This window comes from Rhipicephalus sanguineus, chromosome 9 (assembly GCF_013339695.2).
Source record: "Rhipicephalus sanguineus isolate Rsan-2018 chromosome 9, BIME_Rsan_1.4, whole genome shotgun sequence".
NCBI classification, from domain to species: Eukaryota; Metazoa; Arthropoda; class Arachnida; order Ixodida; family Ixodidae; genus Rhipicephalus; species Rhipicephalus sanguineus.
The window spans coordinates 55249797-55270344 of NC_051184.2; the positions used below are offsets into that span (position 1 = coordinate 55249797).

Consider the following 20548-nt stretch of genomic DNA (forward strand, 5'->3'; position numbering starts at 1 on the left):
CAAGGAGTTTTGACGTCACACGTGACCTTTCCGCTCAGGTCACGTGACTATCCCGCACGTGATGGCGATCGGTAGTTCCGCTGCTGTGCTCTTTATAATATCGAAACAAGCCGTATAGATCCGCAGAATTGAATCCTATGACACACTCTAAAAAAAGGTGTCCTTTGACTCTTCTTTGCTACGCATATGACTATCACATGTATGACTCTCTTTAGAGAGTCACGTTGACTCTCTTTAGGAGAGTCGTGGAACGCACAACTCCCCAAAAGAGAATTAGCGTGTCTTTTTATAGCGAGAGATACACGACTCTCCTAAAGAAAGCCAGCGTGCCTCTCTAAAGAGAGTTATACATGTGATAGTCACACGTGTAGCAAAAAAGTCAAAGAACACCTTTTCTTTATCTCTTAGAGTGCATGGTGTTCGTTTGTATGCAGCTTTAACCACTAGGATGAGGTACCCTGGACTAGAGTTTTTCAGCATGAACGCACTGCTACCACAACCGCCGCCATATTTGGGACATCGATTTGAACGCCATCTATCGTCGCCTCAGACTGCAGGACTAGCTTAGCCTGTAGGAAGTACTTTAGCCGACGAACACTGACGGGCACACGGGTCGTTATTTTTAAAGGGGTACTGACACAATATATCGCGGCCAAGATAGCCGGCGGGATCGATTCCTGTGAACATACGTATATCATCTGCAAAATACCAAGAGCGAATATAGGTTGGAAGTTATTTTAAACGAATTTTGAAGTTTACATGAGCGATCGACATCCTTGCGCTACTGACATCCTGAGAGGGGACTGTTGGGGACCCCCTGCTTCCCTCACGTGACCTCGCTGCCTCAAGTTATCATGACGTCATAGCCGCCATGGTTTTTTGCCGCGTTTGCAGCAGCCTACTTCTCGGCGGCTCTGGCGAACCGTGCGGAAGTGCGTCACAGTTCTGTGTGCTGACGTGATCAAGCGCTGCACCCGCTAGGTGGTGATGGTTGCACCCGGAGACTTGTGTCTGAAACCAAAACTGACACTGGTCGGTAATGAGGAGCCTGTAATTAATTATCTGCCGCGCGCTGCAGCAAACGATGTGCCGTGTCATGACTAACAGGCCCCAAGCAGCACATTGCAGTAAAAAAACGCGAGGCCAAAATTTTTCGTCAGTACCCCTTTAAGAGCGGCACAGCTTTTCGAACTCCTCATGTGGTTAGCAAGGGGCGATAGCGTTGCGTACCTTAGCGCATGACGACGGGTTTCATTCCTGCCGGCTGCATATGTCCCGTTTTGATGTGTGTGGTTTATGTTGATAATGTAATAATTTTCGGGGTTTTACTTCCCAAAACCACGATACGATTATGAGGGACGCCGTATAGTGGAGAGCTCCTGAAATTTTGACCATCCAGTGTTCTTAACGCGCACCGAAATCTAGGTACACGGGCCTCGAGCACATCGCCTCCATCGAAATGCGGTCGCCGCGGCCGGGGTTCGATCCCGCGACCTTCGGGTGCTTTATGTTGATAGCAAGAATAGAAGTCTGTAGAACAAAAAAAAGTTGAAAAAAAAAGAAATAATGGAAAGCAGTGCTCTACTCTCGAGATGAACCAAGACTAAAGGGAACTCGCGACGACGGTTGCACGAGGGGTTACGAGTTGTCTTCGTAAAACACGGGAACGCGATGACGTCACCGATAGATGGTACAGCCACGTCGACCATCAAGGACACTGAGCTCTCGCCGCGTCCAAGCTCTTCTTCAAAGTATCTCAAACTTTTCTTTGTATGCAAAGTTACGTAAAAACGCGCGTGCCGCACCGGCGACAACGGCTTCGCGATAACCCCACCCGGCGGGCTGACGCTTCTTCTTGACGGGTTTGCCCCCCTGAGTCCATTGTTATCGAGCCGCCGATAAAGCGTATTGGCGATATGTACAAGTGTCTCCCCCTACCGTCTATTTTTCTTGCAGACGCTACTGGAGCATCGCGCCTCCAGTATCCCTCCGGCTGCCGGGGGGTGAAACCGCTCTGTTTCTCTCATAATGCACGTCCACCGGTCCTTCGCTTCCTTGGTCCTGTGCGGCCTGTCCTGGACCCTCGTCCTGGGCTGGGCCTCCGGCATCGAGACAGAAGGCGCAAGGGATTTGATCGCGGGACAAGACTTCAAGGGCGTGGCCGTTCAGGAGAAGGGACGCACTTGGAACGACACCGACGTCATGGTTTTCGAGCCTCCGCACCGCATCAACGTACAGGAGAACGAAGACGTGGTCGTGCAGGTGATGTTCGCGACACCCGGCAATCGTACGGTGTCCCTGGCGATCGCCGACACGAGCGTGGCCACGGTGGACCTGTCGAAGCTGTACCTGAACTCAGAGGTCAATGGCACCGGCTTCAACGTCACCGTTCGCGGGGTCTTCGTCAGCTACACCAAGATATTTTTCAAGGTGAGCCTAGCGAAGGGCCTAGCGGTTCGAGATGGCCAATGTCAATTCACTGTAGCTGCAACCACTTCGCGCGGGAAAATGTGACAGTCCTTGTAAGCAATAATCGGTCGATGTCTGACGTGACCGGGAATGCAGGTTCACATTAGATGCGCTGTAACAGGAGCGTTGACGAAAATGTAAAGAAAATGGAAGGCTTGTTCTACACACAGAATCCTTGTTCACTCTTTTCATTGGCGTAGGCGGCGGGGGTTCGAACCCTCATCCTAGAATTTTCAATTTTGCATGTGCATATGTACACGCACACATACAAACACACGCACAAACATATATAAAAGTTGTCTGAACCCCCCTCCGAAAAAAGCCTCAGGCTACGCCCCTGACTCCTTGGAACAGAAACAGGCGGCTGGTAGTTCTTTAGGCGAGAAAATTATACGTTGCGTTTTGACTACGTTTGCTCTTGGAAAGGGAGGGGAGGGGGGGGGGGAAGAGTGGGAGGCGAAAATTTGAGGGGGAGGGGGTGGCCGGAAGTGCTCAGAAGAGAAAAGCGTCACTCTGTGCTCGTGTGACTAAATGTAGACAAGAGGAGGCCTCTTTGCAAGGACGGAACGGACTGCTATTGCTTATATTTAGCCAACCTTACTTCGAAGCCTCGGTCTGTCTCATTTCTTACACAATAGCCCACGGCGGCAGACAACGTCAGTTTTGTTAATTTCGCAACGCGTGAGGTGGCTTGGGACAGAAACGCCCCCACTCCTATAACGGAGCCTGACAAAACCCTCTTCTTCGGTAATTACTACAAATACCGTCCCTCTACTTTCCTGGCTTGATTGTCTGTTGGTTATCGTTAAATTTGTGTCTAACGAAGAAAAAGATGTCTTTAAATTCCCCTTATTTCGTTTATTCACAGCTAGGGTGTCGTTCTGGCAGAGTTGAGATATTCAGGTAGTGTGCGAGGGTCTCCTGGCAGCTTTTAAAAAGGTCGAGTGCTACGTGACGCCAGCAGGAAAAAAAAAAGTGTTCCGCACGCGCCGTCACGGCTCCGAGCGGCGCTGACTAACGCTCTGAAGTTAAAATGCACATAAATATCCGGTAAAGTGGGCGGGAAGACCGCCGCCGCCATAGCTCATTTGGTGGAACATCTGAGGCGTTATTCCACGGTTGCATGGTTCGTTCCCAGCCGACACCAAGTTGTCTTTTCGTGCACTTTAATGTCCACACTTATATCACAATTACTGCAAGTAACGTCCCCTATACTTTCCGTGGCTTGACTGTTGGTTCTCGTTAGGTTTGCATCTAACAAAGAATCTTTCGTTGCTTCGGAAGGGTACTTTTCGAAGCCTTCGATGATTCACGAAACGGCCGCACTCTGCCGTCGCTCCTTCCTTTTTTTTTCCTTCATCCCTATGAGGCCGCGTTTAGAAGACGGCCAGCGCACTCTTTTTCAGGGCCGACGTGCCGATGAACCGCGCGTAACCGCAGAATCAGCGATGGCTCCCACGTCCAGGTGATAAGACGTAGGTTGAGTAAGGAGGTGGCAACAGTCGCACATAGAAAGCATTCGGGGTCTATAGAGAGGGGCTAAGGTAGACAAATATCGTGTAAGAAATAAGAGGAAAAAGATGAAGGAAAGGCAGGAAGGTCATACGCTGAAGAAAGAGATTAAGGGATGAAAAATAGAAAGAAGTGAGCATACAAAAGTGCCCCCACCTCCCCGAAGGGAATCGTGAGGAAATGCGAATGCATTTCTTGCGCCGAGAGAGGGTACCGTTGCCGTCAGACATTCGCCTTCGCCGACTTCTGCCATCGCCTTGAGAGGCGCCCAGCAAGCGAACGGTCGAGAGTGAGGCGCTAGCGGACGGGAGAGTGGGGCGCCAGCGTTCTCGGCTCGGCGTTTCACAGCGGTGTCTCGAGCACACATTTCCGGATGTTCTTGAGAGGCGCCCAGCCAGCGAACGGTCGAGAGTGAGGCAGGGGGAGGTTACTCCGTATAACTCCCATAGGACGGCTTAATTCATGACGTCAGCGCTGGCAGCGCCAAACGTCCCTTCAGTTAATATCCTGGCGGCTGGGATTAAGAGACTCGAACGGCAGAATGGCGGCGCACACGGTATGCGTCGTCATGGCAACACTAACACCAGCCGCGCCTCCTCTCCTAGCTCCCTCGTGCGCGCCGGGTTTTTTTTCTTTTTGTTTTGTTTGCGTGCGCTGGCTCCTTCTCCCTTTCTTTTATGACCCCCTCGTCCGCGTGTGCGCCGGGCCCCCCCTTTTTTTTTTTTTGCATCCGCTGCGCGTACTGCGCCGCGCGTTCGTTGCGCGTTTGAATGTGCGCAATTTGCAATCAGGCATTCTGCAAACACTGCAGTCGTGCAGCATGTGCCAGAACGCAAAAGAATGAATTGCACTCACAACACAAAATATCTTTGGTCTCGTTTCATTGTCCTCGTTTCCGAAAATCAACATTTTCATCAAACGTGGTGCGATACAGGCTCAGGAGATTAACAGAAGTTATCAACAGGAGATTAACATACACGTGTTCGTGATCATTAAACAACACGAAAGTTCTCGGCAAAGTTAAGAACTTAAAGAACAGTGGAATAAAAAACAGAACATAACACTAGGGCGCATATTCAAAAACACAACTTTATACTGAGAAAAGTGCAGAACAGCTTGTGATATATGCGCACGATATTGCACAAAATTATCATAACTAACAAAATTGAACATTCCTGGAATGCAAAAACAATGAAAGCAGTTGAAATACCTAAAAAAAGAATAATAATGTAAAGATCATTTTAAAGATGTCAAAATGAACTCCACATATAACACAACTAATATTGGCCGCACTTTATTGACTACATTTCCAAAAACGTTGATTTTCATATAACTAGTGATAATGAACGGCTGATATCGGATGATTCATGGCATCTCTTCTTGAAGTGCGCCGATTCTGCAAATCTTCAGCTTTTCTCTGGGCGCACCGATCAGCTGTGTTGCGTTCCGAAATACACCCTGAAGGGCAAGTTTCAATCAGATAAAGAGCGCCGTCGACTCGTGCAAAAGTGAACTCGTTTGTTCGTCTCAGAGCAGCACAAGTTTTCATACATCTACCTAATGTCTCACAAACGTGGTTATGGACGATGGCGAGTAATTAACCGGAGACAAATGCAAAGCACACACTAAAGCACGCTGTTCTGTGAGAGTATTAAACCTGTAACTATAGTTACGTCGCATGGGCTTCATGTCCGCTGCTTGTTCGTATAACGATTTAAACGCAGCATCGTGCCCTTTTCAAATCAGTCATTTTTGAAAACACAAACTGAAGCCCCACTGCAGAGAACAGCTACTCGGTACGGACGTGAATTCAAATTGACACAATGAAAACCGCTCACCTGTCGTTCTTTTGGGGGCCGGCACATATATTCCGGGACTTGTTCTGGAAGTATTCGAGCAACAAAGCACTATGCACGAACAGCGCGAGTCGTAAAACATCGCGTCGCACAAGCACACAGCGAGCGAGCACCATGAAACGGACGAGCGACGACGGCTAACACATGCCTTACCAACGCCACACACGAAACTTTCTAACGGATTTCAAAGTCGGCGGCGCCAACAAGGCGGCGGAAAGCGCGCCTCCCGCAGGAAAGGGAGTTGATCCCACCAGAGAGGGGGTTGAAGAGAGTTGGGAGGAGAGAGACGGAACGCAGATTTTAACTCTGATCCCAGTCAATGGATGGCCCCTCAATTTGCCATACCGGTCACGTGGGTTTCTTTCACTAGCCTGAGTGAGGCGCGAGCGGACGGGAGAGTGGGGCGCAGGGAGGAGAGAGCGAACGGCGAAAGAAGGAGCGGCGAGGCACTGAACCTACCCTCTCCAACTCTCTCGCACCACATGCTCCGGCTGCTAGGTGCGAGGATAAGCGCGCGCGCCCGCAGCTGTTGCTATGGGAGAGGGCGCCGCGGACAACGCCGGATGCCTCACATAGCCCGACTAAGAAATGCATTCGCATTTAAAATATTCGCGTGAGCCTAATATACAAGGATCTCAGGCAGGATCTCAGGCGTATCACGTTCGCACTGCAGGTATTGGCACATCTTCGGCCTCATTACTAATGACAGCACTAGTCGAGTCATGGTGCCTATTGAAGGGTGGCAAATACAGGACATGGAACATCCAGTACCTGTTCTACCTGTGTTGTTGTTGTAATAAATAAGTTTTTGGATAACAGAGCGGGGGCGAATTATTTCCTTAAAATGTTTTAGACAACTATCGTTCCAAGTTTTCCGCACGGAAAAGAACCACAACAGGCAAGTACGTTTGTGTTTCACCCGCCGTGGCCGCCCGAGCGCCGGCATGTCTTTCTGCTGCAATACTCGAGGTTACGGATTCGATTTTCCTGTCACAGCGGAGGCGTTTCGATGGTGGCGAAACGCAAAACACCCAGCGTGGAGTAACTTCATATGGTTTTTACTTGTAGCACTGCGCGACCAAATTCGTAGATGACAACTGTTTTCCTTTCCTTTCAGATTAAGACGTATGCTAAAGAACCCCCAGATGGTAAAAATTTATGTGGACACTCCGACTGCGGAGTGCATCCGAATCATGTCGCAGTTTTAGCCCGTAATACCGCAGTATTGAACTCTTATGCTTAACATTTTACTCGTTCCTTGGTTCAGCGAAATTGTGTTTTCAACGACAGTGAAACATTCATAAACACGATAATAACAAGAGCTCCTCAACACCTTCTGAGCAAACCGCATCTATAGTCTATGCTCATGGCCGCCCAGGAACATACGCCTATATCAGATGGAATGATGTAGGCCTTAGCCAGGAGGTGGTGTTACACAATCGATAAACACAAAATAAAATATAAAGCCACGTCCTCCTCCACTCAACATTTATAAGCTACGAAGAAAAAAATTTGTGCGTGGGAGGCCTACCTGGCTGCCACAATATATGGCGAACATTCTAAGAAAGTCACTTTAGTCTTCTTGGTGAGTCCTGACTTTTCACATATATAACTCCTTTACCCGCGGTGGTGGTCTAATGGTTATGGTGCTCGACTACTGGCCCGAAGGTAGCGGGATCGAATCCGGGCCACGGCCGCCGCATTTCGATGGAGGCGGAATGTTAGACGCGTATACTTACATGTAAGCGCGCGATAAGATGGTCAAAATTTCCAGAGCCCGCAACTACGGCCTCCCTCATAACCATATCGTGGTTTTGGCACGTAAAACCCCAACAATTAGTGTTATATAACTCTCTTTTGGAGAAGGTTATACTCGCTTCGGAGAGTGAACGTGTATCTACAAAGAGAGTTACCGTATTTGCGCCTGTTAATCCGCATAAAAAAAAAAAAAAACGGGAAAAAGTGTGAAACAAAGGGTTGGGGGGGGGATGCGGGTTATATCCAAGGTTTATATGCATATTTTGTTTCTCTTTGTAGGGTTAAAGTTAGGGGTGCGTGTTATATGCAAAGGTGGGTTGTATGCGAGAAAATACGGTGTATATTTACCAATTCATGACGCAACAGAAAAAAGTAACAGGTACTCTTTTATGCCCGAGGCTGGTGTACTGTGCGATGTCAGTGCACGGAGCCCTCCGCTGCGCCCTCCACGCATTTCCGGAGCCCTTCACTGCGGCGTGCCACATAATCATATTGTGGTGTCCGCACGTAAAACCCCAGATATTATTGTTGGTTTGAGCATCACAGCTCGTGTGTCGAAGCGACTCAAGGCGAACAAGAGTACGATTTCCCGTCCTATCTCTTGACTTTCGAACAATGCGTGGTCTCAGGTGCACCGCATGATAACAGGCAACCGTTTCTCGCTACTTAAGGGGAACGAAAGTAAAACTTGCAGAGCGGAAACAAAGGCAGGTGTTGCGTATAGACACGTTTGTGCTCGCGAAGTTAAGGTGATAAAAGTATAATAGATAGCAGCGGACAAAGGGGGAGGGTAGTGCTTACTCTAACCGATAGCATTCAGAAACAGCAGAACCGAGAGCGTACGAAATGGCGCGCCATTCTTGACTTCGCATTTTGTTGGTTAGGTTGTACAAGTTTCATGAAAGCTCGTTGCCATGCGCGCATGTCGAAGGCAAAGTTGAGCTTCATATACATGCGCCAAAGAGGCTCCCTTTTATTGCGATAGCAATTATATGGACAGTCTCGCCTGGAAAATGTCCGTCCCCGTCGCCGTCATTCACCGTATATGTATAAGTATGTATATATATAGAAAGGCCACAAAGAAAAATAATTAAGAAATTCTTTCTGACGCGTGGAATCGAACGGGCGACCTCTCGCTTTGCAGCCCGCCGCGTTAGACGTTAGGCCACGACAGCACCGTCTCTCAGCCTGCTATCGGCGAGCGATTTATATACACCATGTAATTCAGCATGCTTTCTTAGTGGCCACATAGATGGCGCGACGTGCGCGCGTGTTGCGCGCTTTAAAGATCGTCGCCCCGCCCCTGCGAACGCCGTTCTGTTCGCTCTACAGGGCGTCGTCGCTTTCGTGCGCTTATCACAAGAAGGGGCGGCCGGTGGGGTGCTTCGCTTCGCTCGCTGCAGCTGCCGCGTTTGCGAAAGGAGCGCGCTGTTCAAACAGAAATAAGTAACAACTGTGACAATTAGTTCGCGGTCGTCTTGTGTGTACCTGTTCGTTTGTTTCGTGCGTCCTGCTTTATGTTTGAGCAGCGCGCTTCAAGTGTCGATCTGTGACGCATTAGTTCGCGCTCGTCCTGTGCGCGTTCTTTTCGTGCGTCCTTTGGGCTCGAGCGATGCGCTGGCAATTTCGAGCTGCTTTCCGTTCTTCGCGTTACATTACAATTTATTGCTATCGCAATCATTGCTTCGCCTTTGCGGCGAAACTGTGACTTTTTTTGTTTTGTTTTCAGTTTAACTCAACGACAATGAAACCGGATTAAGCGAAGTAGTTGTTATACGGAACATACGGTACTTACTGCACTTCTAGGCGGTTCTTAAGTATATGACCTCGGTATGTACACAGATGACGAATTGCCACATTATATATATATATATATATCTTCGAGGAAAGGTGTCGCCGGATCCGGGAGTAATAGCAAAAGCAAGGTGTTTGACGCACAAGTGAAAAGAAGCTTTATTTGACGTTTCGGCCGTGGGCCCGGCCATCGCCCAGCCTCATGAGAGATGAAGAGAACACTGCGTCATTCTGCCGGACCACGTGGACGGGTGGATGGCAGTCGAGCGTCTTTCAGGGGTGTTCTGTCTTCAGCACTCTCATTTGCCTTGCGTTCCAATCTGTATGTTCGCGGTTACTGTGCTGAGTGAGACTGTGAATCACCTGTGGCCAGTGCTGGGCAGTATCGAAGATACATGTATCTTCGATACTATCTTAGATACTCTTTTGTTATCTTGTATCTGTATCGCGATACGTCTTGCAAAACGAGTATCTGTATCTGTATTTCCGATACATTCGATAATGTATCGTGTATCTTAAGATACAAGATACTGCTATAGAAACACCACCGTGCAAAACAATAAATGTCGACCGGAATTCCGGTTCTCAAGCTGATATTGCTGCCACTAAGCCACCTGAACAAATCTAACGACAGTAAAGTTCTTGTATATTTCCGCCAGAGCACTCCAGCGAGCACAGGCGATGATATTTAAGCGTCCCGAGCAGAGCCACGTGATGGCGCTCGAGCCATCGCGACAAAAACAAGCGTACGAACGTCTACGCGCAGCCTACCTTTCTTTTCTAGATGTTTTCTTTCTTTTTTAGTTGTGTTTGTCCTGCGTGATGCTTTGTCCTGCGAAGTTTGTCCTGCGTGATGCTTCGTTGCAATGTCTCAAGAATGCAAGAATGGGGCTGCTTTGCGTCTCGCGCCTTTCACACATCAGCAATGTGAAAGATCTTGTGGATGCAAGCTTGAATACATAGTACGATGAGATTGACTTACATGCAAAGGAGATTCCAACAAGCGTCCCACTATCGGTGCTGACGTTAGATGCAATAGAACAAGCATTTACGTAACAGGAAATATTTTGACTTACTGTGTCTTTGTTCTTCCTGCTAAATTATTCGATAAGCTCTTTTAATGATAACTTGATTGTTAGCACAAGTGCTTTCCTTGCTGTCTTCCGTTTTTGCATCCCATACATTACCTAGTCCTCCGCATAGTTTTTCGCCCACCTGTTTATTGTAATATGTCTTTTGTAAGCTGCTTCTGAAATACGCTCTCTGCTTTATTTTTAATTTTTTTAACTGTCTGCGAACGTGGTTTTATTTCATATTTCGCGGGCTTTCTCTAAAAGCCCAAAAACATTGACCACGCAGCATGTACGCTGCCAAAAAAAAAAAAAAAAAAACTGGGTCGGTCGTTTTTAAATTCGCTCTACGATGTCTCGAAGCGCAGTTGTTCCTAAAGTGGATATTAAAAATGTCGCCATGTCGCATAATTGACCTTATTTAATTCACCAGTTAAGCTTAGTACAAAACATACCATAACGAGTGCCACACGACGGCAAACCAAATACCTTTGGTTTCATTCAGCGGCGGTTAACCACTTGTTCTTTTTTTTAATATTGGGTTCTACTTACGTGAAACACCCTGTATACTAATTAACTTTGATTGTTTAATACGGAACCACTTTGCTATATGACTTAAATATATTCGTTTTCCTTTTTTTAGGTCACCTTAAAGTATTCTTATTGTTACAAATCCGCAGGTAAGCAGTGCCGGAAGTGGCAATAGTGTGAATAGCATTGATACCCTGCGGCGCTTTGTGCCTCTAGAACACTTCTGAGACGTTTCCTGGCAGCTCAGGTTGTCTCTGAGAATAAATGGTAAAAGATTGCACGTTAGTGAATGTTGCTAACGAACGCTTTACGCCAGCAGATAAGTAAAATATGAAAACTCACTGCAGTTTTATGTCCTCAATTAATTGGGAGCGCCGACTATGTAGTTCATCGTCTTTACATGATGCGTCACAAACAACACCGCTACCAACGTTATTGCTGCTGTACACCTGCCGATGGATGCGGTATTACGAAAACAATATGCTTGCGGACAAGGTAAGACTGCACAGCGGAATTTGCGCCATCGTGCGAAGGCACTTGCAGGTAGATGGTAACCAGCTAGCTAGTCACCAAGTAGAGCAGCGACACCAATAAACTACAGAAGTGTCAAGCAAAAACAACTAACAGCGCAGCAGTTAAAGAGCTGTCATGTTAAGCAGCCAAACAAATCCCAATAAGTCGTTTATAAATGAAACTAATACGTCTTGAGCAAGAAAGTTTGTATCTTGTGATACAAACAGGTATTTTGTTAAAATTAAACAAAGCTGGTCGCAGTTAAGAAATTTTCAAGTAAACACATTTCTACATAGGCCTTTGCTGCTTCATTATATAGATATATAATAGCAAATTTGCAAATGTATTGAAGTATCTTAAGATACAATTGGGAAGTATCGTATCGGGTACAATTATTCCGCGAGTATTTTGTATCTGTATCTCAAATATTTCTTGCCCGAGTATCTTGTATCGTATCGCGATACAACTTCAAAGTATCTTTGCCCAGCCCTGCCTGTGGCACATACCCGCATAACATGAACTGTGGTATGCGGGTATGTGCCACACTTGACCGATGGAAAGCGTTTCATGACGTACGCGACAGGCGTTTTGCGTTGTTCATGCCATGACCAGTGAATCGTGTTCGTCACACACTGATCCCCTGCTATGCCAATTTTGGTATATTATAAGTTGGGGAGAATACCAGGGGGGAGAGCGCCCAGACGTAGGCGTCTAGATAGATACGTAGATAGAAACGGCCAAAGTGCTTGAGGTTCGTTAATAAATGCTTCGAAATAATCCGAATATGATATTGGGAGAATGCGATTCCTATTGGCGGTGAATATTCGTTCGTGCCTTTGTCTCTATTTTCCGTTTTTGCATTAGCCTGATTGGTAGACTTGCGTTAATTTGCGGAGACACTATAGGATGAGCCCTTATGTGTTCTTTCCTCAGTACTTGATGTTTAACCACGTCATGTAGTCGGTGGTGGCGATGTGTTAGCCTGGTATACATTACCGGCCCTCGTTCCGCCTGGGGCTCTCATCCGTTGATTCCACATGTCAACAGGTGTTCATTCAGGAGTCATTGAACTCTCTTCGTTATTGCCGCGTGTTCTTTGGGAAAGGCGGCGCCTTTGAAGCTCAAGTGCGTATAGAGCTCCGCTTTTGCAGCCTGTGAACCATAGCTTTTCTTTCCTCATGGAACTGCGGGCATAGCTAGACGTTCTGCTTTCCAGTGACTTCAACATTGGCGTGCGCAGAGTTATTCATTCTTGTGGGGGGGGGGAGGCACCACAGTTTTACCACAGCGCCCCCCTCCCCCTTGCTCACATAAGACGAGTTCGAAAAAAAAGAGCTTGGTAATGGCAGCACAAACGAAAATGAAGTACTGACTTGCTGTACACGACGGCCTGATTTTGAGATTATCCGTACACCTATTGTTACTGTAGCAGTGAGCTCTGTACGCATGAAATCCTGCCGCCCCACCTTGTCTATCGATGCGAACGTTGCGATTATCCGCACGCCTATTGTTAATGTAGCAGTGAGCTCAGCACCATCGTGCGCGAGTCTCCAAAGTCATGGGGGGGGGGGGGGCTCCAAGAAAGATAAGCCACTATCAGGGATGCAAAAGGCGCGCATCTCAGACGGGGCGTCGGGCGCGGAGCGAACCGCTCACAGATTGAATACGAGTGTCGCAAGTCTTGCACCACGATGGGAGCGTCCGGGAGTGTGGGCGGCTTGTGTTTACGTTGTCAAGTGAGCGATATCACCACGACTGGCGACAGACTGACTGCAAGTCGAGAGCAGGTGTAGCTGCCATTTTCCGGTGACGGTTGTCACAAAATTTGTGAGTGCGCGAGAGATAGCAACCTCGACAAGTAGCTCCTGTGGGGTTTCCTTCCAAAAAGAGGCCTAGTGCGACGTCCCCCCCCCCCTCCCCCCCCGAGCTCCCTCCCGTGTGCACACCTGTGCAGACGCCACACTGTCTACGAAAATATATCCATGGCTTGTCACTTCATAAACACGTGACACCAATCTTGCGCCTCGGCTCACTCGCCTGGCTTCTCGGATAGCCGGGGCTGCCGTCCTCGAGCGGCGATTCCACCCGCTTAGTACGTTCTCAGAGGAGGAGGAGGAATAAACGTTTATTGCAAGAAACGGTATCGCGGAGCTAGTCCCGCGTCTGCCCTAGGTGAGAGGTCTCCTCATTCCAGGAACCCTTTGGCCCTCGCTGCCTCCTTGGCCCTGGCGACGAGACGTCGTTGTTGGTCCAGGTCCTCTGAGGCGAGCTTGGCCTCCCACGTTTCGAGAAGATCCTCGTTTTCTTGAGCGGCGTTACGTTCTCAGAAAAAAAAAAGCTGAGATAACGTTGCGTAGTGCGATCGAAAATCCGCGCGGGCAAGCACGACCTTGTCGTTGCCAGGGGTAAAGGAAAAATATCTGTCAGAGTTCACAAGTGCGGCAGATTGGCCGAGTTTTTACAACATAGCCTTGCCTTGTCTTAGCGTAACCCAGGTCGAGTGTGAAGGGAAAATAGCAAAGGACAACCGAGAGGAAAGGAAACATTCCGCCTCCTTTGTCTTTTTTCTTTAGCGTATGTTTTTCGCATTTCGTCCTTTCCCACTCGGTCTGAGTTGCGATAGAACAAGACAAGTCTATCAGTCCACACTTCCCGAGATCGGTAACTCACTTAAATGCAGAGGTCACGGAGAAGGCTCTTACAATGTGTGTATCGGTGGAGTGTTTGCAAGCACGACTCGATGACAGCCTTATCTTACGCAATCTACTGGTGGCTCAAGACAAAACAGTCAACGAGTATTTTCTCAAGGAAGTCGTGGGACGCAGACGTCTTCTGACTCGCCTGATCCGAGAAGTTTCACTTAAGTCTACAACGTGACAACGGAAATAGGAGCACGAGCTGATAAGTGCCCGACACATTTGTTTTTTTGTCGCTATCACCGGTGACACAGCTGGTAGCAAACCCGCGATCTTCAGTCAGCAGCCGAGCACCGTAACCACGGTACCTCTGCAGTGGCTAAAGCATGCATTAAAACGAAAGAATGATAAAACCGCGTACATTAAACGGCTAGAACTTCAATAGGGTTTTAAAGTGAGTTAGATTGGAATCGCTGAAAACCTACACCCAGACATGTTGTTAGAAGGTTGCACTTGTGCAAAAGTATTGCAACAGAGGTAAAAAAGTACTGTTGAGCGCAGGGTGCCATGTTTCGCCGAGGAAGGATAATGCTGCCGACCGGGAGACAAGCACTTCAATGTAGCTATGATTGTCCCTTGGCCGTGCTGCCAATCTATTATACCAAGTTCAGTGACTAGACCGACGTGGTTATGCGCCACACAAAGCAAATTCAGTATGGAACAGTTATTCGCCTTGCTTTGCGTGTAAACAACATGTGCAAGAATGAACCAACTAGGCCAATATTTTTTTTTTCATCCAGGGACTTTTTATTGCAGATCCCATATTATTCGAACTATTTAGACCACGGCTTACCTCCTCTGAAGCTGTTCACGCATCGAAGAACAACATCGTAATATTTAAAGTACATTGAGCCGACTGGACGATTGATATTTCATTAAGAAAATAAAGTTCTGAGATCTTAAACCCTTATATGCCTTATCAATCTACTCAAGTGCTTTTGCAGTGCCTGAACGCCACAATGTAAGTCTCCGACTACAGATGTTTATAGGCGTGTCTACACACAGGTGACTAAAGATGTCTAAGCGGCCGCTATGCTGCTAGGTCACTCTAGAGGTTTATAGACATGATGCGCCATTTGTAGTGTACGTCAACAATGAAAACGTTAAGTTGGAGAAACTTAACATCCTAAAGCAGCATGTTTCAAACACTGGTTCTAATCACTGGCGAAGTTCTAATCTTCCATGACTTACGACTCTGTATGGGCGCTACAAGAGTCAGCTTCTGTTTCTGACTCTCTCTTCGAACATAACTGACTCACTTTCTCTGAACTCATGCGCAGACTTGCCTTCTGGAGAACGAAGTCGAAACAAACTGCACGGAAAGCAGTTACCTAGTGGCCGTCCTGCGTAGCCCTACGGTCCTTCAGCAGTCGTTCCCGTACCTGATCGGGATCATCGTGTCCATCAACTACATCAGCATGGGCTGCCAGATAGACGTGAACCTCATCATCACCACGCTAAAAAAGCCGCTGGCCCCCCTGCTCGGCATTGCCTGCCAGTTCCTCTTCATGCCTCTGGTGAGAACGGTGTAGATATAATTCAAGGTGCTTATGGAATTGAAGCTGCAGGTAGAGGATAGAAAGTGTAGATAAAATTCAAGAAGACAGAGAATAGAACGTGTATATATAATTCAAGGTGTAGACAGAGGATAGAAAGGGTAGATAGAAATAAGCTGTAGACAGAGGATGGGAGGTTTAGACAGAGGATGGGAGGTTTAGACAGAGGATGGGAGGTTTAGACAGAGGATAGGAGGTGTAGACAGGGGATAGGAGGTGTAAGGATAGACAGGCGGTAAAAGGTATAAACAGGTGATGGAAGGTGTATATAGAATTCGAGGTGTAGACAGGGGATTGTACGTGTCGACACAGATTAGTGTACGTAGAGTACATCGTATAAATAGACGTGCGTTCATGCTGTGCTCTCTCTTCGGTAGCTACGCTCCTTCTACGCTTTCCTCTTCACGCTTAAGCTGTACCTTTGCCTTCTTTCCTCCTTTCGCTATCTTCTCTATCCCTGATATTAATTCTACGCGGCGCTCGGCGGTTGCTCTTGCGTAGTTCCCTGTGCCAATAGATCGTTCGCTCGGCCACACCGCCGGCAACGCTAACGACGCTGAGAAACAGGCTGAGTACAAAAAGGGGCCTTAATAAGAATTAATAGCAATCAATCGATACGCATAGCACGTAAGCGTTTATCAAGGAATTCTTTTTCTTCTCTGTCCAGAACGATTGAAGCAGCACTCGCGGACATACCCGAAATTCGGAAGATATGCAAAAGGTTTCATGAATCGGTCAGTTTTTCTGCCTTATAGCCACGGAGGACACTTGCAATCTCTGGAATGGTCTGGAAGATGACCTGATCCAATCAGAACATCTAGAACTTGTTGTTGGGCTACTTGTGCCTAAAATTGCTTAACATGTTCATCCTGGCGCAATCTTTCAAACTATAAAAAAAAGGGGGGAGGTAAGAGACAGAGGAGCTTGATGTTCGTAGCTTTTAGATCCTACAACGTATATTTAGCAATGCTTTTCTCAGGATAAATGCAAATGAGTGCAAAAAATACAATCGGCTGTTGTCTTTATGTACACAAACAGTAAAAATATCGGCCTAGTTCACTATTTCGACGAAATTAAGTTATTTTCCGTAAATTTTCCTCGACTGTATTGTTAGCTTCGCGATGTTATTCGTCACGAATAAGCTGCTTCATTCCTCTCATTCTTTTCTCGATGTCATATATATGACGTTCTGGGCAAACAGAGCTCGGAAAGCTTGTTTTGCTACCGATAAAAATGTTGCGCTTGGTGCGTCGTAGAGCTTTCTTAGATTACGCAAACCGGTGACAATGCTATAAAAACTGCGCAAGCACGCATTGTGATACACGAGTGCCGATACGAAAATACAGTGGCCGACTTCTCTTATCTCGTCGAAGCAGTGCGTTGCTTCACCGGCTGCAAAGAGGTGCCGCGATCAGATTGTGCCCCCTCAGGTGATGCACAGGTCACGTGCTAGGTTCTTATTTCCCCCTGTACTATCGGCGTCAAATGAAACCCGAACAGCGGCAAGCCTTCGCAGAGGTATATAGTGCACGCCGTCCAGTTATCACCATGGACAGGCGCGCATGTGCGCAGCGCGGTCAAACCGGATGCGCGCGCCTGTCAATGGTGATGACAGCACGGCGTGCACTATATACCTCTGCGAAGGCGTGCCGCTGTTCGGGTTTCATTTGACGCTGATAGTGCATCCTGTTGACTTCGATTATGCTGAGAACAAGGAGAAACCCGCGCCGTGCACTTGGGGGTTGCGACCTCTCCCTTTTCGAATAGATGTAACATGTGTAGAATGGAGATAATAGGGTAATTCCTTATCGTTTCGTCGAATCCGCACTTTCTTATCTTGACGCGTCGACGAGACACTTATCGTTGCTGCCTTCTTGCTATCAATGCACTCTGTTGAGCAAAACACTCACCCGGCTGCAGTAAAGAAAGTTCAGGTGCCCAATTCCGATGGGCGAAATGCAAGAGGTCCGTGTGCTGTGCGATGTCAGTGCACGTTGAAGATTACCAGACGGTCGAAGTTTCCGGAGTCCTCCACTATCGCTTGCCTCATAATCACATCGTGGTTTTGGCACGTAAAACCCCAGTTACTATTATTAAGGCGGAAGCCGTCGGCGGCGTCGCCGTCAGCGCGAGTGATGCAAGAAATCACCATCACGAGATGACGTCACTCAGTCACGTCATCACGGCGTCACAGGTCACCGACATGTGTGACGTGAACGTAACGTCACTATGAAGTCACCACGTGACATCGCCGCTTGGTCAAATGCGGGCCAATCTCGGAGGCACTGCAAAACCACGCGAGGTGCAGAAAGCTTCCAATGCCTCCGATCCCGGAGGCAGTGTAAAACCGCGTCGGGTGCAGAAAGATTCCCGGAGAAGGGTTGTGTGATCGATACAGTCCCCTAAGAAAAGAAAAAAAGAAGCCTGACTTTCGCCGTCCAGTCGTCTTAGGCAAATCCATATGAGACCGTATGACTTTTATTATACCTAAATCTAAATGTACGGCGAACAGCAGGGCTCCATCACTGCGAGGTAACGGGAAGCAGCCCGGGGCAGCAGTTGCACTGTGCTTTCCCAAGCCCCCGAACAGAATGTGGTGCAACCGCAGAAGCGCGACAACATGCGCTAGAAGGCTGAACGAGCAGTCCCACCAAGTTGGTTTTCTGGAACATTATCAGAAGGTTATAATTACAGGCTTTTTTTTTCAGCATCACATGCAAGCTTGCAATATTCCGGATAACTACTATAATCAGTACTGTAGTTAGGATTTCTTAATTTTCTGGTAGCTTATTCTGAGGTGTATGTACGCTGCGCAAAACGACCTAGCTTTCCTTCCATGACAGCCTCCGCTAAGATAACTTACTCTTTGCAGATATAGATATCTAGATAGGAATCTACGCTACTCGAGCTGCTGGACAATAAACACTCAAACGGCACGTACGCAGTCACAAACAAATACACACACAGGAAACTCGCACGTTTTCAATGAGCCACGTGTGCTTCGGAAAACATCAGAACTTTCGCGGCGCGTAACACCGCCTTTGTCGTTGCTGTTATGAGAGCAGGCGCTGCGGCGTCAGTAAGGCAAGGGACAATACCTTGACGTACCTCACTTTCGCGTGTTTATTTCTGTTCGTCAGTGCCCACAAGAGGGACAACAAGCGAGCTGTTTATATATACACAGCTCGCTTCAACGCTACTCTTGATGCGCAGTGAAACGCAAGCTGCAGGAGTGCCTTCTATCGCGAGCCTTTTCTCGTGATTATCTGCAATGTCCCGTGGTCTTGTGCGTACACTTCGGCTCGAGAACTTGAATGGTTTGTCGAGTGGGCAGTAAGCTCCTCAGCGTGCCGCGAAAGGGGTCCTGCCATGAAACTCAAGTAACTTGCGAATATATCTAATCTCGTATATTCTAAGAGGGCTAAACATTTGCTTCGCCGTCTCGAGTGCTCCTTGGCGAGCACGCGTACAGCCGCCAAGCGGCACTTGTTACAACATCTCGAGGCTTTTGTTTCTCGTCTGAAGTATGAACTTCTTAGCGAGCAAGGACTTGGTTTCTATTGTGCTTACGTAACATATCTTGAGTCTTCGCTGCGGCCAAGTTCCACTGGATAGCGTGTCAGTGGAATAAGGGAAGCTGTAGATATTGCAGGACTGAAGCGCGCATAGAGTATCCGTACGCAACCCGACAATGAGCGCACCACGGTGGAGTGCATTTTAAGGCGAAAGCCTTAGATACCTCATCAAACGCGAAAACTGACCGTCGGCGTCAGCACGAGTGATGCAAAAATTAAGTGATGACGGCACTGTATGACGTCAGCAGGACGCCACAACTTGTCAAAAGTTGACGTAATCGTGACTTTGTGTGACGTCACATGATGACGTCATACAGTGCCGTCATCCCTTAATTTTTGCATCACTCGTAATTTGCATCACTCGTGTCAAAAAGTATGACGCCATCATGACGTCACAGCTAGTCAAAAGTTGACTTAATCGTGACGTCGTGTGACGTCACACGATGACGTCATGACATGGCATCGTCGCTTGGTCGAAGATGGGCGGGTCCCGGAGGCACCGAAAAACCACGTGAGGAGCAGAAATCTTCCAACGCCTCCGATCGCGGAGGCAGCTGCGTTGGGTGCAGAAAGCTTTTGGAGTGTAGGGGGGGGGTTGCTCAGCACAATTCACTGAAAAGGCTGTCGCCTTCGAGTCGTCTTAGGCAACTGCATAAGGGACCATGTGACTTAAGTGCGTAACACTTTAGTAGCCCGGATCGTTGTCCATCAAATGATCTCACGTGGCGTGATCACGCACACAATCAAGTGCTCAATACAGGACTAAAACAGGGCTTGAAATGCTCAAAACTGGGTTAATATAAACGAGGAAGGTCTAAAATAGTATAATAAATAAATAACAAAGAAGTAATCACGATAATTGCCTTAAAATTGCTAAAGGCGCTTCGGAAGCATGCGGCTGACACCCGCGCCGTGCAAGAGAGGGCGCCACCGCCTCGCCAAGCGCGCTCCTCCCACCGGCGCCTGCGTCGCTACGTCTGAAGCGGGAAACAGCCTGACGGAACTCACTGCTCACGACACGTGTCTCAACTGAGGTAACAAGCAGGAAGTCGATAAAACGCAGCAAAAAGTTGCATGCATGTCGCACACCGAGTTTGCGAGTCTCCCTAACAAGATTCTACTCGTGCTGGGGAAACCGTACGTGCTTATCTCAAACATCTACGTCATCGATTCTTTGGTAGACGAACGGGAATCGCTGGGTGCCCGTGCTACGCACTT

At 47.9% G+C, this 20548-nt stretch overlaps 1 protein-coding gene across 1 annotated transcript in view; it reads left to right on the top strand.

Annotated features, from left to right (window-relative positions):
* The first annotated feature begins 1982 nt into the window (after positions 1-1982).
* Positions 1983-20548, top strand: part of LOC119405199 (sodium/bile acid cotransporter) — a 29036-nt gene continuing 10470 nt past the window's right edge. Inside the window, exons 1-2 of the mRNA XM_037672015.2 lie at positions 1983-2430; positions 15480-15716. Coding sequence (XP_037527943.1) covers positions 2029-2430; positions 15480-15716 — 639 coding nt within the window. The 5' untranslated portion in view covers positions 1983-2028. The remainder of the gene's footprint in view (positions 2431-15479; positions 15717-20548) is intronic.